The sequence below is a fragment of the Nansenia antarctica genome, assembly GCF_963989245.1.
Source record: "Nansenia antarctica genome assembly, chromosome: 2".
Classification (NCBI taxonomy): domain Eukaryota; kingdom Metazoa; phylum Chordata; class Actinopteri; order Argentiniformes; family Microstomatidae; genus Nansenia; species Nansenia antarctica.
Window position 1 is genome coordinate 4,127,295 of NC_137675.1, and position 17,500 is coordinate 4,144,794.

The 17,500-nt window shown below is 48.5% G+C and overlaps 2 protein-coding genes across 2 annotated transcripts in view; both read right to left on the reverse strand.

The window, feature by feature from the left end:
* akap8l (A kinase (PRKA) anchor protein 8-like) overlaps positions 1–14,537 on the reverse strand; it is a gene marked incomplete at both ends in the record, with an annotated part of 19,655 nt that extends 5,118 nt beyond the window's left edge. Inside the window, 8 exons of the mRNA XM_080524712.1 lie at positions 270–411; positions 596–626; positions 1,013–1,065; positions 1,516–1,642; positions 3,468–4,170; positions 11,262–11,520; positions 12,299–12,364; positions 14,513–14,537. Of these exons, the coding sequence (XP_080380838.1) occupies positions 270–411; positions 596–626; positions 1,013–1,065; positions 1,516–1,642; positions 3,468–4,170; positions 11,262–11,520; positions 12,299–12,364; positions 14,513–14,537 (1,406 nt within the window). The remainder of the gene's footprint in view (positions 1–269; positions 412–595; positions 627–1,012; positions 1,066–1,515; positions 1,643–3,467; positions 4,171–11,261; positions 11,521–12,298; positions 12,365–14,512) is intronic.
* A 642-nt stretch (positions 14,538–15,179) lies between these two features.
* The window catches only part of mvb12a (multivesicular body subunit 12A), a gene marked incomplete at its 5' end in the record, with an annotated part of 10,425 nt that continues 8,104 nt past the window's right edge, over positions 15,180–17,500 (reverse strand). The window contains 3 exon segments of the mRNA XM_080524714.1: positions 15,180–15,701; positions 16,385–16,447; positions 16,734–16,792. Coding sequence (XP_080380840.1) covers positions 15,624–15,701; positions 16,385–16,447; positions 16,734–16,792 — 200 coding nt within the window. The 3' untranslated portion in view covers positions 15,180–15,623.

Below are 17,500 nucleotides of genomic sequence, written 5' to 3' on the forward strand. Positions count from 1 at the left end.
ACTGAACATGAGAGAGAGAGAAAGATAGAGACAGACAGAGTGTGAAAGAGAGAGAGAGATAGAGACAGACAGAGTGAGAAAGAGAGAGAAAGAGAAACAGAGGGAGAGAGAAAGCAGAGGAGAGGAGAGGAAGAGAAGAGGATGTGTGAGGTGGTTGTTTCGGTCACCCAGACCCTCAGGCTTTCTCGAAGAGAGATGGAGAGGAGGAGAAAGAGAAAGAAGGAACGGAGGAGGAGGAGGGGGGGGACATGATAGTTGTCAATCCTGACCTCTGGGTGTTTAGTTTGACCCCTGACCTTTCCAGGAAGCCCCTCCTCTTCCTGAGCTTGGGGTACTTGTCCTGGGGGGGCGTGGCCGCCTTGCCCTGCAGCTTCCTCTTCATCTGGCTGATCTCCTCCTGCATCGTCATGGCTACAGAGAACAACAACAACAATAATAATATATATAAATATGTGCGCTACAAAAGGAAGAAAGTACTTTCAGGTGAGAGGTCAATTGCGTGCATGTAAACTGTGTGTGAGGGTTATGTCTAATGTGAACAAAACTATAAATAACTAACTTGATTAAAAGTTTTAAAATTAAAGACAAATCTCACCGTTCTCTCCTTCTGCTGGAGCTTTGGTTGCCTGTGGCGACGAGAAACAGAAGTGAGTTTATGGAGAGAGAGAGAGAGAGAGACACACACACACAGTTGCTGAAGTAACGGTTTACGTCCAGTAACAGCAGGTAGTGTTGCTAGGTTACGTCCAGTAACAGTATGTCGTGTTGCTAGGTTACGTACAGTAACAGCAGGTAGTGTTGCTAGGTTACGTACAGTAACAGCAGGTAGTGTTGCTAGGTTACGTCTAGTAACAGTATGTCGTGTTGCTAGGTTAGGTACAGTAACAGTAGGTAGTGTTGCTAGGTTACGTACAGTAACAGCACGTTGTGTTGCTAGGTTACATACAGTAACAGTAGGTAGTGTTGCTAGGTTACGTACAGTAACAGTAGGTAGTGTTGCTAGGTTACGTACAGCGGCGGGGCTCTTGACTTCCTTTGTGTCGCCGTTCTTCTCTGTTGGCTCTGCTGAAACACACACAACACACACACGGTTTAACAGAACACACACAACACACACAGTTCTAAACACACAATACACACGCACGGTTTAACAGAACACACACAACACACACAGTTCTAAACACACAATACACACGCACGGTTTAACAGAACACACACACAAAACAGTCCTGAACACACTTTCACACAGGCTTTCGCCTGAGACAATTTCGCGTTCACACATACACCGTACCAGGCAACTGAGAATGCACGTATGTGTGTATGTGTACCTTGGGGGGTCTCAGTGTGTGTGAGTGTGTGTGTGTGTGTGTACCATGGGGGGTCTCAGTGTGTGTGTGTGTACCTTGGGGGGTCTCGGTGGTCTCAGTGTGTGTGTGTACCTTGGGGGGTCTCGGTGGTCTCAGTGTGTGTGTGTGTACCTTGGGGGGTCTCGGGGGTCTCAGTGTGTGTGTGTACCTTGGGGGGTCTCGGGGGTCTCAGTCTTGCCCATCTTGGACTCCGGCTCGTCCCCGGCGGTGGGCGTCTGTTTCCTCTTCTTCTGGACCTCCCGCTGCTGCTGCTGCTGCTGCTGGGGCTTCACCTGCTGGGGTGGGGGGGCACTGTCAACACATTGCTCTCACACACGCGCTGCTCTCTCACACGCTGCTCTCACACACACACGCTGCTCACACACACACAAACTGCTCACACACACACACACACACACATACACGCTGCTCTCACACACACACACACACACATTGTTCACACACGCTGCTCACGCATACACTGCTCACACACACACACACACACTGCTCTCACACACACACACACACACACACCAGAGATACAGCAAACCTGCCCCACACACCATACACATCTCACATACACACACTATCGAAAAAGATCACACACACCCACAAACACGTTCATATTTCAGACACACACTTCCCTCCACATCACACCTTTCATGACACGTATGACCGCCACCAGCGTACAGGAACGTGTAGGACACACACACGCACACACACACAAATGCAGCTTCGAACACAGAGGAAAACTATCGGCCAATGATGAAATAAGTAGTATAATATATAATACTGTATATAATATATCTGTATATATTCTATATAATCTAAGTAGTGTAGGTCCTCTGGCCACTCATGGTAGTGCAGCATGCAGGTGAACACTAGGTTTAACAGGGTCACCATCAGACCCCACATGGCCTCAGCAGTCACATCACCACTTACCTTGACACGGACACACACAATCTCTCTCTCTCTCTCTCTCTCTCTCTCTCACACACACGGACACACACAATCTCTCTCTCTCTCTCACACACACACAATCTCTCTCTCTCACACACACACACACACACACACACACACACAATCTCTCTCTCTCTCTCTCACACACACACACACACACACACAGACACAATCTCTCTCTCTCATACACACACAAAATCTCTCTCTCTCTCACACACACACACACACACACACACAGACACAATCTCTCTCTCTCTCACACACACACACAATCTCTCTCACACACACACAATCTCTCTCTCACACACACACACACACAGACACAATCTCTCTCTCTCTCTCTCTCTCTCTCTCTCACACACACACACAGACACACACACACACAATCTCTCTCTCTCACACACACACACACACACACACACACACACACACACACGATCTCGTTGGCGTGGATATGGAGTGTCGAAATAGCGTAAATAATCATAATAGAAATCGGGGAATGGGACAATAGTTGTACGCCAAAATATACGTCGCGGTTTCAGAAACTCTTTGTCGGTGTGTTTTTCGAGGGGGGGGGGGGGGGGTTGGGGGTGGCGGTGTGAACCAAAGCGATTATGTACTAGTAACACTACCGTTAGCAGTCCTTCTTTCTCTGTTCAAACCCCATGATTCTCAATGGACATCCCTCGCTTAGCACTAGCATTAGCTTTTACATGGGGGGGGGGTTGTTGGTCAGAACAGGGGCAAAACAAAACAAAACCCAAATAAATGTCAAAAGAGGGGGGTTGGGGAGTGATTCCACACCAGATCTTTACTGGGTTAAGAGGGGCAGGGGGCACTTTTCATTGGAGGAGGGGCAGTTTTGATCAAAGAGGCATTTCTGGCCATATTGAATTGGGGGGCTTAACAACAACTAATACATGACAAACTATGAGTTTGGAAAGAGGGATGGGTTTTTTCTTTTTGTTGGGGGGGGGGCTTTTTAATCATTAAAAAAGCGTTGATTGGATTTGGGGGGAGGGGGGGGGCGGGGGTCATATCCACGTCTCCCCTGTCCCCAAGTTGGGGAACGGGGGGATGCTGTTTGGTGACATGGGTAAAAGAGAGGTAAATGGGGGGGGTCATAGGTCTTGTCCAGCTGTGGGGGCTGGCGGTACTTACTCGGTTCAGGGGCCTCTTGCGCCCCCGCTGGCGTCCGGCCCTGGGGCCCCCTCCAAAGTGCCTCCCGGGGAAATCCTGTGGGCCGGGCCCTGGGGCGGCGGGGGGGCCCTGGTGGAAGCCCCCGCTCTCCGGGTACATGCGGTTGGAGAGGAGTGACGGGAGCTTGCCCCGCCCGGGGGAGTGAGAGTGGGGGTGGCCCTGGCCTCCTCCCCCTCCCCGGCCCCCACCTCCTCCTCCTCCTGCTCCACCACCACCACCACCTCCAACCATGGGAGGGGGGTCCAGCCTTCGGCCGGTGAACCCGCCGCGACCCCCGGCCCCTCCACCCCTTCTCGGGGAGCGACGGCCAGCTCCGGCCCATCCGCCTCCACCTCCTCCACCTCCACCACCACCACCTCCACCACCTCCTCCTCCTGAACCTCCCAAGCCACTGGAGAAGGAGTCTCTCATGGTCTGCCTCATCTTAGCGACTCCGTAGGAGGAGGAGCTGTCAAAGCCACCTCCTCCTCCACCTCCTCCCAGCCCTAGGCCTCCTCCTCCTCCTCCTAGGCCTCCTCCCAGGCCTCCTCCTCCTCCTCCGAAGCCAGAGCCTCCTCGTTGGGTCATCATGTCCCCGCCGTACCCATAGCTAGCAGACGATCTGTAGAGATCGCGGGAGGGGAGGGAGGAGGGGCGCGAGTCGAAGGACTCGTACTGGTCAAACCTGCGAAAGGGGGGATGGGGGGGAGGGAGTCGGCAGAGCAGGGAGGGAGAGTGTGAGGGAGGGACCGGGTTTTGGGGAAGGCGAGGGGGATTTCTCCCCCTTCTCCTCCTAACCCTCGGTCTCTCTCTCCCGTTTCATTTTCTCTTTCATGTTTCATGATGAGTCACATTGGTGAGGTCACAATGCATGCCGTTCTGACGATCCAAAACAGATTACGGTCTGGATGTGGTCAAATCTGGGGGGGTGGTGTGGGTTTGGGGGGCATATTTATGCTTTTCCTCTGTGGAGAGTATATATATATATATTAAACACATTCCATCACTCCTCACCCACCCCACATCTGTCTGTTTGGAGGGAGGGGGGAGGGGTTGTACCCTGTGGGGTGGGGGCGTGGAGGGGAGGTTAACCCCCTTGGGCCTCGGGGGTAAAGAAGAGCTGTGGAGGACAGTTGGGTTGATGATGATGACACAGAGAGAGACACAGACAAGAGCAGAGACCAAGTTGAAGCAAGTGTCTTTAAGTAAATAAATGAGGCATTTCCCATGAGGCAAAATTAGCTTCTGTGTTTTTTTAGGGGAGGGGGGTGAATTGTTGTTGCCTTGTGTACAGGTAGGAGGGACCCTCAGACCGATATGGGTGGTGTCACCAGCAAATGTGAGCTAGCTTGGTTGGCTAACGGCATCCTTCACCCTGACAGCCAAACCCGCGCCATGCAGCGCTCAGAGACAGAGAGACGACATGACACAGACACAACAGAGTGGTAGAACAGGAGGAAACAGGAGGCCATGTTAGAAGAGCCCTCAGTGGGGGGGGGGGGGGTTACACGAAGAAGACATTGTCTTTGTTGTGTCAGGTGCCTGAGAGAGAGCAAATGTGGGTGCAGTTCTCTGTCCAGACCACAGGGGGGCAGTGCAATGCTGACTTCCCTTTGTCTAAGAAGGTGGAGGGATTCTGGGGGTAGGGGTGGGGGGGGGGGAATCGGGATTCTGAGGTTTCCCTCCAGGTGACTGGCAGTAGAAAGTACCCAACTACGTCTGGACACTAAACCATAGAAGAAGAAGAAAAAAGTGGAGAGTACCTCTAACTCCGAGACAACTAACTAGGTCATAGCCCCGTAGAAGCTGATCTCTCTCTCTCTCTCTCTCTCTCTCTCCCCCTCCCTCCCCTCCCTCTCTAACCACGAGCTGCTCCTAAACTAAGCAACAAACGTTAAGATGATCCACCTGCGGCCCGCTGGTACTGTCCCCCTCCCACGTCAACGACCCCACCCTGACCTGGCCAGGTGATCTCTGACAAACACTCACCTGTGGGATTCAAAGCACAGTATATAAACTCCTCAAAAAAGTTCGGAAACGTTATTTCGGTCGATTATTCCTCCCCTTTAATAATACCAATTGGTATTGTATTTTATATTGTTGGAAAGCCTGATTAGTCACCTTTACAACGAGGTACAACTTGTAAGGATCATGCATTCGTGGAACGAGCAACACAGCAGAAAAGGCCCTTTTTTTGCCAAAATCCCCTGCAATATTCTTCTGTTGGTATTCACTCTCGTTTTGAGCTTCAAGTGCCGGCAGGTGTATGCCTGATTGACACCTAATTGACAGCAATTGTGTGCATGGGTCCTGCAACTTTGTTGAGTTTGTGTGTGCTCCAAGCATAAACATGCCACGTTTGTCCCTTCAGGACAAGGCCTGTGCAATAGGGCAAGTGGAAGCTGGTGTTCCGGTACGCAGAGTGGCAGCATTATTTGGTGTCAGCCCTGGTACCATTTCCAAACTTGGGACCAAGTTCTGTGAGACTGGCGGAGAGCCCTATCGCGATTTTTTTTTTCCGCGTGCACGCGCGCTCAAAACAACGACCTAATTTCAACCAAAACTAGAGGTAGGATGGCAAAAAAAAAAATATATATATACAGAATATAAACTTGTGATACCGGTTTCCATCCATAAGCTCTGAAGGTTTACGTTACTCACGGATCCAATGTCCTTCCAAACGAGCAGTCTTGGCTCCGTCTCAAACACAACAGGAAAAGTATGTCCAACTTGGCGAAAGTTTCCCAGTGTTTCCAACTTGCGCGAGTTCTTCAATTTGCGACAGTTTTTCAGCAGGGATGGTTGAGTCTGCACGGTTCTCATGCCGGTTCACATTTAGACCAATCAGGAGTAGCCCTTGTGTCACGTCGTCAACTGAATGTTTAATGTCATTAATCTGATTTTGGATCAGCGGTTAGAGAGAGATGGGTGTGGGTTTAGGTGCACTTATAGTCAACATCCATTATAGCGCTGATCTAGGATCAGATATATTTTAATCAGCAAAAAATGTTCAGAGGTGTTTTTTTGTTTGTTTTGTGGACTGAATCAATTTGTGGCGGAGGAAATTCATTCGTGGCGGCCCGCCACCAATAAATGCATATAGAGGAAACACTGCAGTGATGAATCAAAGTTCTGTCTGCAGAAGCTGGATCAACGCTATGCAGATTGTTGCACAGATCGCGTGACACCTTTCAATGGGGGCAGTGTCATGGTGTGGGGCGGTATCTCTCTCACAGGCAAAACAGAACTTGTCATCATTGAAGGCAATCTCAATGCAGTGAGATATCGGAATGATATTCCGTCGCGATCCCATATCTCCAGAATCTGGGACCTAACTCCATCCTCCAGGATGACAACGGTCGCTCACACAGAGCCAGAGTAACTCCAGAATTTGGGAGTGGAGAGGGTGGAATGGCCTGCCGTGAGTCCAGAACCCAACCCAATTGAACACTTGTGGGATCAGCTTGGGCTCGTGCCAGAGTGACCAACTTGTCTGTGTGGGGCTGACTTGCAGCAAATCCTGGTTGAGGAATGGGATGCCGTCCCACAGCAGTGTGTGACCAGGCTGGTGACCAGCATGAGGAGATGGTGCCATGCTGTTGTGACTGGATCTTCCACACGCTACTGAGGTCCCTGACAGTGAAAAACGAATAAAGTGTAGAAATGGCCAATATGTGTTGTTTTTTCCTTATTACTGTGGGAGAGTGCAACCATCCAATCCAGCAAGCAACTCAAAACGAGAGTGAATACCAACAGACGAATATAGGGGATTTTGGCACATTGTTTTGGACCGCTACCCACACATTTAGCTGTGTTACTCATTCCACAAATGCATGATCCTTACAAGTTGTACCTCATTGTAAAGGTGACTAATCGGGCTTTCCAACGATATAAAATACAATACCAATTGGTATTATTAAAGGGGAGAAATAATCTACCGAAATAACGTTTCCGAACATTCTTTGATAAGTTAATATACAAAAAAAACAGTTCCCCAAATCTCTGTTCTCATTCACTCTACCCTTACCGTTACGCCACAGTCATTACCAGAAGGCGGGGGGGGGGGGGGGGGGTCGAGTCCTGGGTACGGAGTGTGTGTGTGTGTGTGTGTGTTTGGGAACGCTCGTGTGACCAGACAGGAAGAGGGAGCGGTATGGGGGTGGCGTTCTTTCTAGAAATGCGATACCGATGGAAATGAAGGTGACATGGATGGAAAAGCGCCACTTTCAGGCGGTTGTGACAGCTGCTGCTGGTGACAGCGGGAACAAACCTGCAGACGATTTAATGTCCGTTAATGTTTCTTTTTGAAAAATGTGTAAATACATTTCCGCGTTGTTGAAAATCAATGACACACACCGCTAGTCAACTAACACGGCTTGTTTTGTGAGCCTGCTAACTGCGTAAAGTAGTGTTCTAGTTAACTAGGTAGCAGTGGGGGGATTACTCACCCTATCGATTGTGTTGTTGTAGTATTTTTGGCTTGACTAGCAAGTGTGTGTTGTGATTCTCAACAACGTCGAAATGTATAAAAGTCTGAACATTTTTGATGCCGCTGTCACAATCGGATCGATCCACAGATTGTTTGGGTGTGGCCCCAAGTCTGGGAGAGATTATGTGTTGGTGGTTTGCATGGGTGTGTGTGTATGGGTGTGTGTGCGTGTGTGTGGGGGGGGGCATTGAAGAGTGGGTGTGGCAGCTTTGCGAGGCGATAGGTCGTCAGCGGTGAATGAAACAGGCGGGGATCCAACGATACTGGGCCAAAGTTTCACAGACGGGGCGTAGGTCTAGCAGTCAGGAATATACAGGAATCTTGAGGTTAATTTCAATACCTTTCTAAGACTTTTTAAAGACTGTGTCAATATTTTTCCAGACCTCAACGCCACTTCGAGCTGTAACAGTGACACCTTTAACTTAACAGTTTTAGTTTGCAATAGACTAGACCACTATCATAATAATAATAGTGTTTCCTCTATATGCATTTATTCGTGGCGGGCCGCCACGAATGAATTACCTCCGCCACTAATTGATTCAGAGAACAGAAAAAAAGCAGATTGAAGCTAGATTTAGGCCGCTTCCAGACCAACATTCCGTTACGATTTAGGGTGTAGTTAGTTACAATATGTTACAATGTTGCAATTAACCTCGTCGTTTGTGTTCACACTGCAATCGAGACTGAATCGCTCTCAACAGGCGCGCGGCGCGAGGCCTTTCAAAGCAGTTTTGTGATTGGTCCGAATTTAGCGGGACATTTGGATTTCTCTCTTCGCCCGTCGCCGGTCCCTTTAATCCCGTAAACGTATCCTAATCGAAATCAGCGACGACTGTGGGTTATTGCATTTACTGCTGTTCTCTGGTTCATGTTCTTATACCAGCGCTCAGTATAGAGTATTTTAAATGAACATTCGTAATGTATGTCTCTGATGTTCATGGTCAATTAAATCAGCCTATTTTGTGAAACAAATAATGTTCCCGCTAATGGGTTAACCGAGCATTCTTGCACCTAACGTGCAAGCACCTAGCTTCGAACTATTCATAGCAATATGCGCGGGGCAAAAATAATCTATTGCCTCTAAAATCACCACTAACAGAACGGCGGAGGTACGGGTAAGCAGGGCTCATGTTGGTGTCCTCAAAGGTAAGAGTTGGTTTCTCAACTGATAGCATTACCTTGCTGTTGTTGTTTACCAAATGCTCCATCTGACTGTCACACTGTGATTTTACTTGAGTAAACAGTTAATGAGTAACGTTAGCCCGTTTTGTGCGTGTACTCTCATGTAGGCCTACTTCGTATTGATCTTTCTGTGTGTGTCATGCGCGTTCCGCATGTTCTGCTGCAGGATATATTGGTATTTGATCACCTTCTATATAAAATCACCTGCTCGGCTTTAATGACTTAACCGCCTTTTTTTTTCTTCCAGATTTTATCCCTTTTTCACCCAATTTGGTATCCAATTGAACCCAACCTAGCATCCAATTATCCCCTGCCTATCGCGTAGGATCCGCCGCACGACCCCGTGGCAGCCCCAGAGGAGATCGCCAGGCAGGCTAGCTGACTGGCTCCTCGAGCCCAGCACCGTTATTCCGGCACCCCGGGGGCGCTGTTGCGCGACGGATCCTTGTCCGGAAATAGTCCTATACCGCCCTCTGGAGCGGCCGCTCAATATGCCGCTCCCTGTGTGCCTCGGCCATATCCGGATCTGGCGAGACCGGGATTCGATCCCAGTCCCCGGTGGGCAGCTTGCACTAGTGTCTAGTGCTTAGACCGCTACGCCACCGCGGGGCACGACTTAACCGCTATTAAAGAAATTATAATTGTTGCCACCCTCTAGTTTTTGGTGAATTTACGTCTTTGTTTTGAGCGCCAGTGCGCGTTTTTTGCGCGTGCACGCTCCGCGTGCGAAGAATGAGCGCTCCGCCACTAATGTCAAATCCTGGAGGAAACACTGTAATAATAATACATTTATTTTATAAGGCGCCTTTCATGGCACTCAAGGTCGCCGATACAACATCATCTTTGTTTTTTTAATAAAACTAATAAATTCACGAACTTTTACTAAAAGTTTTTAGGACTCAAACTCTTTGGACAGAGTCTAATTCAGGAAAAAACCTACAAAATTCAAGACCTCATAAAATCGTGATACGACTTTTTAATACTTAAGGGTTTTGATTTTCCCAAAATTGATTTATCAACTTTTAATACTTTTCAAGACACCGCGGATACCCTGCCAGACTACTGGAAGCTGCTTCAATGGAGGTTTTGCATTGAAAGTGTGATTTAGTCCAGGACCAGGCCTCAAGCCTCGTCTGTGAAACCCGCCCCCAGAAAGTGTTGGACCGGGACGCGCGGGAAGTATCGGCGGCCTGGAGGAGGATGTGATGCAGGTCAGACAGAACCCAGAATGGAGCCAGTCAGACAGGTGTGTGTGTGTGTGTGTAGAGGGTCAGACAGGTGTGTGTGTGTGTAGAGGGTCAGACATGTGTGTGTGTAGAGGGTCAGACAGGTGTGTGTGTGTAGAGGGTCAGACAGGTGTGTGTGTGTGTGAGTGTGTGTGTAGAGGGTCAGAGAGGTGTGTGTGTGTGTGTGTGAGTGTGTGTGTAGAGGGTCAGACAGGTGTGTGTGTAGATGGTCAGACAAGTGTGTGTGTGTGTATAGAGGGTCAGACAGGTGTGTGTGTGTGTGTGTGTGAGTGTGTGCGTGTAGAGGGTCAGACAGATGTGTGTGTAGATGGTCAGACAGGTGTGTGTGTAGATGGTCAGACAGGTGTGTGTATAGAGGGTCAGACAGGTGTGTGTGTGTGTGTGAGTGTGTGTGTAGATGGTCAGACAGGTGTGTGTGTGTAGAGGGTCAGACAGGTGTGTGTGTGTGTGTGTGAGTGTGTGTGTAGATGGTCAGACAGGTGTGTGTGTGTGTAGAGGGTCAGACAGGTGTGTGTGTGTGTGTGAGTAGATGGTCAGACAGGTGTGTGTGTGTGTGTAGAGGGTCAGACAGGTGTGTGTGTGTGTGTGTGAGTGTGTGTGTAGATGGTCAGACAGGTGTGTGTGTGTGTGTGTGTAGAGGGTCAGACAGGTGTGTGTGTGTGTGTGAGTGTGTGTGTAGATGGTCAGACAGGTGTGTGTGTGTGTGTAGGGTGTGTGTGTAGAGGGTCAGACAGGTGTGTGTGTGTAGATGGTCAGACAGGTGTGTGTGTGTGTGTGTGTGTGCATGCATGTGTAGAGGGTCAGACAGGTGTGTGTGTGTGTGTGTGTGTTCCAGGTGTGTGTGTGTGTGTGTGTTACCTGTCGCGGCCCCCCTTCATGCCCCCCTCCAGCTGGGTGAGCATGTCCAGGCGCTGGTTGATCTTGGCGATGACGGCGTCGGCGCTGGTCCCCGTGGACGAGAGCAGGGAGCCCCCACTGAGCCCCCTCTTCATCTGCCCCCCGCCCCCGTACCCTCCTCCTCCTCCCCCCCCTCCTCCTCCTACTCCGTAGCCCCCCAGCCCAGAAGACATGGAGTCCTTGTATCCGGAACCTCCATATAGATCATAGCTCCCTGAGCCTGAGGGAGAGAGGGGGGGAGGGAGGGAGAGGGGATGGGGAGGGAGAGGGATGAGATGGAGAGAGAGGGATGAGATGGAGGGAGGGAGAGAGAGGGAGAGGGGGGGGATGAGGGATGAGATGGAGGGAGGGAGAGAGAGGGATGAGATGGAGGGAGGGAGAGAGAGGGAGAGGGGGGGATGAGGGATGAGGGAGAGAGAAAGAAAGAGAGAGAAAGCACTCAGTTAGTATGAGAGAGAGAGAGAGAGAGAGAGGGGGGGTACTTTATTGATCTGAGGGGTTGAAGCTGTGTAGGGTCAGAGTCACTTGGTCCACAGGCAGCTTTGGATGACCCCCCCCCCAATGAATTAGCCTAGGAACCCTCTTTCAGCCACATGTTTGATAACACTACTATTCACGCTACGATACTTTGCGTCATGCTCAAGACAGTGATAATGCAGAGTCACGTGCGCGTGTGTTGCCTATGAGAGTGCATGCTGTTGTGCTAGTGAGGGCTCAAGACAGTGATAATGCAGAGTCACGTGCGCGAGTGTGTGTGTTGCCTATGAGAGTGCATTCTGTTATGCTAGTGAGGGCTCAAGACAGTGATAATGCAGAGTCCCCCGCGTGTGTGTGTGTGTGTGTTGCCTATCTATGAGAGTGCATGCTGTTGTGCTGGTGAGGGCACAAGACAGTGATGATGTGGAGGAGTCACCCACGTGTGTGTGTGTTGCCCCCCCCCCCCCCCCCACCACCACCATCTAGTCCACAGCTGTAAAGCGGCAGGCGTGTTCTCTTACCTCTGCTGCCTGATCCACCGCCGCCGCCGCCCCCACCTCCTCCACCGCCCCCCCAACTCGAGTACCCTACAACGAGGACAGAGAGAACATTTCAAACCTACCAGCTCTAGACGACACCCCCCCCCACACACACACACACAAACAAACACCCCCCCAAACTGCAGAGCAATACAAGGGCCTCTCTGGAAAGGCTCGGTATGCAGCGGTAGTTTAAGCATAGCTACAGTACCAGTCGAAAGTTTGGACACCCCTTCTCATTCAATGGTTTTTCTTTATTATATATATATATATATATATATTATTATTTTTTTCTTTCTACATCTGTAGATTAATACTGAAGACATCAGAAACTACGAAAGGACACATATGGAATTATGTAGTAAACAAAAGAGAGCAAAAAAAAAAGAGAGAGTTAAACCAACCAGAATATGTTTTATATTCTTGTTGTTCTTCCCCAGTAGCGGCTTCTTTGCAGCGATTCGCCCGTGGCGGCCCGACTCGCGCAGCCTCCTCTGCACGGTGGACGCTGAGATGTGTCTGCTACTGGAGCTCTGCGAGGCGTTTATGTGAGCTCGAATCTGGGGCGCTGTTAATTTGCGTTTGCGAGGGCTGTTGACCCGAATGAAGTGATCCTCCGCGACGGAGGTGACCCTGGGTCTTCCTTCCCGGGGCCGGTCCTCGTGGGAGCCCGTCTCGTCATAGCGCTTGATGGTTTTAGCGACCGCGCTCGAGGACACGTTCAGAGTTCTGGAGATTTTCCGGATCGACTGACCTTCGTGTCTTAAAGTGATGATGGACTGGCGCTTCTCTTTACTTAGCTGAGTGGTTCGGGCCATAATATGGATCGGAGCAGTCGTCGAACGGGGGGGGGGGGGTGCTATTCGCTGTGTATAGAGCTGTCTACTAAGTAACTAACCCTTACCTCTGCACAACACACAACTGGTGGTCTCAAACACAAGAGGATTCCTCAAATTAGCGTCTTAACTCTTGACACGGCACACCTGGTAATTGAAAACCATCCCAGGTGACTACCTCGTGAATGTGATTGAGAGAGAACGCCAAGAGTTTGCAAACTCTCTGTCATCAAAGCAAAAGGTGGCTTACTTTGAAGAATCGAACCTATTCTGGTTTGTGTAACACTTTTGTTGTTGTTGTTGTTTGTTTACTACATAAGTCCATAGGTGTTCTTTCATAGTTTTGATGTCTTCAGTATTAATCTACAATGTAGGAAATAACTAAAAACAAATAAAGAAAAACCATTGAATGAGAAGGTGTGTCCAAACCTTTGACTGGTGTCTAGTGGTCCTCTGTGGCTCAGTCGGTCGAGCATGGCGCTAACAACGCTTAGGTTGGGGGTTCCAGTCCCGCTGGGACCGTGTATACTGAAAGATGTATGCACTCACTGCAATGTAAGTCGCTTTGGATAATAGTGTCAGCTAAATGGCATATATTATTATATATATTATTCAAAACGCTCGTCCAGAGAGCATGGCTAGTGAAACGCCTTTCACACAAGGGGCTGCGTTCGTAAATACGCTCTGGAAAACCTGATCAGCACTGATGGAACGCCTCCTGTCCAATCAAATCACTTGGTACCTATATGACGTTGAAACCCAGTGTGCGCTCCGGCGCTCTCAGAGCGAATGTACGAACGCACACAGGGTCAATTATCTCGATAACAAAGAAACGAAGGCTATGGGGGGCTCACCGCTAGCCAGCACAGCCAGGGGAGATATGGCCAGTTTCGGTGTTTTCAACGACTCAGTCGGTAACTAGTACTGCAATGGGTTACTTGACACACCTACCGACTTTCGGGGTGTGGAGGAAGAAGAAGAAGAAAGACTAAAACCCCCAAAGTGTTGAGAAATGAACACGGCGGCCATTTTATTCCAACCTACTGCGGGTCCCAGTCGTGGCACACTGACTCCATTTTAATGGGATTACCTCCACAGCTAAATGAGCAACAACCACAAGATAGATTAAGCTGTTTTTTTTTTTTGCATCTGTTCTAGTATCATATGAACGAGGCGGTCAACTCACAATAACATCGGTAATAACAAAGAAAAAAACAGCAAAGACACAGACGGGAGGGAACACAAAGCTAACGGAGCTAACGAGCTAACGGCTGACGACGAAAACACATTTTCAAACCCACCAAAAAAAACGAGTCACAAAGCAACATGACCGTCGATATATATATATCCCGATAAATACCTGAACCGTAGCCACGGCCGTCCATATTGTGTTGATATTTCTGTTCAGAGATGAATGTTGTGGGGAAATCAGAACAGCAACGGAAAATCACGGCGAACAACAAGCAAAGCGACACCGGTTAGATGGGTTTTCTGTCTACTAGACTCGGGCTAGCGGCGACACTCGGAGGGGTAGGTCTCCTGCTCTACCATTGGCTAATCTCAAAGCAAAGGGGTAGGTCTCATGCTCTACCATTGGCTTAATCGCAAAGCAAACTGACACTCCCCGCTCTAAAGTTGATTGGTCCGATCAAAGACACCTCCGAGTTGATTGGTCCAATCAATGATACCTCTACGGTCCAATCACGGCTCCTACGTACAGATAATAATAATAATAATAATAATACATTTTATTTGTATAGCGCTTTTCCTGCAAAAGTTGCAGCTCAAAGTGCTCCAATCATTATAGATGCATCATTTAATTATTTAGTCATTTAAAGGCAATATTAAAAAGATTTTTTTAGCAAAGAAATACAAAACGTCAATAAAATATTTGTTTATTTTACTCCAGGCATGCAAGGCACACACTGCACAATAAGACAGTTAAATATCCTTCACAATGAATTTCAACAACAATAAATGACCCATGTTTCACTACACAGACGTAGATGGATTATTTACAATGGCACAGGTCAGTTTTTCTCATGGTCCCCATTAAGTACCATATAAGTAAACATAAAAACAAGAAACAACAGATATATTTTATGTGAGATTGATTTGTAACATAGTTAAAACGAAATAAAACACAAAGATTAAGACCACAAAGAGCGTTAAGACCACTTCTTCCCAACAATTTTATGTATGTATGTATACAATATATATGTATACAATATATTGGTCCCATCGGACACAACTTTGGTCGTGACGAAGAAACAGAGTGTAAAAAGATTACTAGTGCTATATGGTATTATAACGCAGAGAGGCACCTTCGTTTGGTCAGTAACAACTTGTCATTTGTAGGCACTTGGACGACATTTGACACTGATTATCATTTCATGTCCCTGTCATTATGAGGTTGACCCGGAAGTGCATCGGGAGGCTGGCTTCGTGGAGGGCGGGACGGACAGGAAGTACTAGGAGGTACTACCTGTGGGGAGGGAGGGTCTAGTCCGCTTGGCCGCTGATTCCTCAACGGCAAAAGTGTAGTTGTACTGAAAACACACGGAAGAGGGTTGATGGGCCACACACACACAACCGGATTTGCACAGCAAATCGAATCGAATCAAAATAGTGAAAATACCACCGCTCATCCGATTTGAGTGTGCGGATGCTGCCACAGTAAATCAAATCAAATCAAATTGTTATTGACATTCTCACTGGCGCATGCAACTGTTTTTCAACCCTCTTAGTGCTTTTCCAACCCTTACTGCCTGTCCCATGCATGCCTGCTTGACTTTCCTGTGTCTGCCCAAATGTGCATACTGTATGTGTTGCTAATTCTCTAATGCTGTTAGTGTGCTTTCTGCTGTGCTTAATGTTGTGCGGGTTTATGTGGATGTGTGACGCTGTCCCTTTAACTTGATGCTGTGACTGTAAGTGGAGGAGGTGTGGAGATGGACGTATGTTTTTACTCTTTTAACTGTGCTGGAAATGCTTGGATGTGTGCCGCTGTCTGTCGTGTGTGTTTCTTTGTTTTTAACAACAGTCAACAACAATCAACAATATAATATAGTAATAATAATAAAACAGTGACAATAGCGGTGCATTAGGATGTAGTACAGGAGGGAAAATTCCCTTTGTCTGAAGTTGTAGCGAAAGTTCCCTTTTGTGGGAAAGTATTTCAGAATTTCTAGACATATACAGTATATAGTATATGACACACGTAAACAACTACCTCGTTCTCAATGTCCTGAACAGACTTGATACGGATGTTGGTCAGTGGAGTGTTGGTAGGGGCCTAGGGGGGGGAAGACAAAGTAGAGAAGTAGAGAGAAAGAGAGAGAGAGAGAGTGAGGGGGGAAGAAACAAAGAGAGAGAGGGGGCGGGGGAGACAAAGTGACAGAGAGAGAGGGGGGGGAAGAAAGAAAGAGAGAGAGAGAGAGGAGGGGGGGGGGAGCAAGATAGACAATTTGGAAGAAGAGAGTGAGACTTACAATCAGTTCATACTCCAGTAAGTAAGAGTTCCGACTGTACCATGTGACTCCGAGAGACAGAGGTGAAAGGTCACCAGACGAGGAACTCACCAGGCCGTTTGATTGGGTGTCGAACTTGGGGTGCAGAGTAAAGGGAACCCCATCTATGGCTGGGGAGAGAAGGGAGGGAGAGGGGGAGGGAGGGAGTGGGGGGAGGGAGGGAGTGGGGGGAGGGAGGGAGTGGGGGGAGGGAGGGAGCAGGGGGAGGGGGAGGGAGGGAGAGAGAGAGAGAGAGGGGGGGTGAGGGAGGGAGAGAGAGAGAGAGAGGGGGGGGGGAGGGAGGGAGGGAGGGAGAGAGAGGGGGAGGGAGAGAGAGAGAGGGGGAGAGAGTAGGGGTATACACAAATAAATACATTATAATAATAACAAAATTAATACAAACTAGAGATGGGACGCGATTACATTTTTAAATCTAATTAATTAGAGACTAATTAGCTGTTGCTTCTCGAGTATTGACATACGATTCAAATGCGATTAATTTCAAATGGATTTGGTATACGAGTGAATCAATGAATAGACATATACATACGTTTAAAGCAGCAAAATCCGGTTTATTTTAGCGACGCAGACCAACAGATCACACAATGTACCTAACCTCATGTTACACCGACCCTACCCACCCAAATATCCTTGGTCAAAAAGAATAAACAGACCAACAGTTTAACATAAAGTCACAAGTGCCATCTAAAATGGTGACAAAAAATAAATAAAAGTGGGATTAAATAAATGCGTTCTTTTTTCTGTAATGAATGAATGGAAATGAACATGTGAAAGTCCTCCTGAGGCCCTGATGCAGACACAAGCAACATGCTGACACC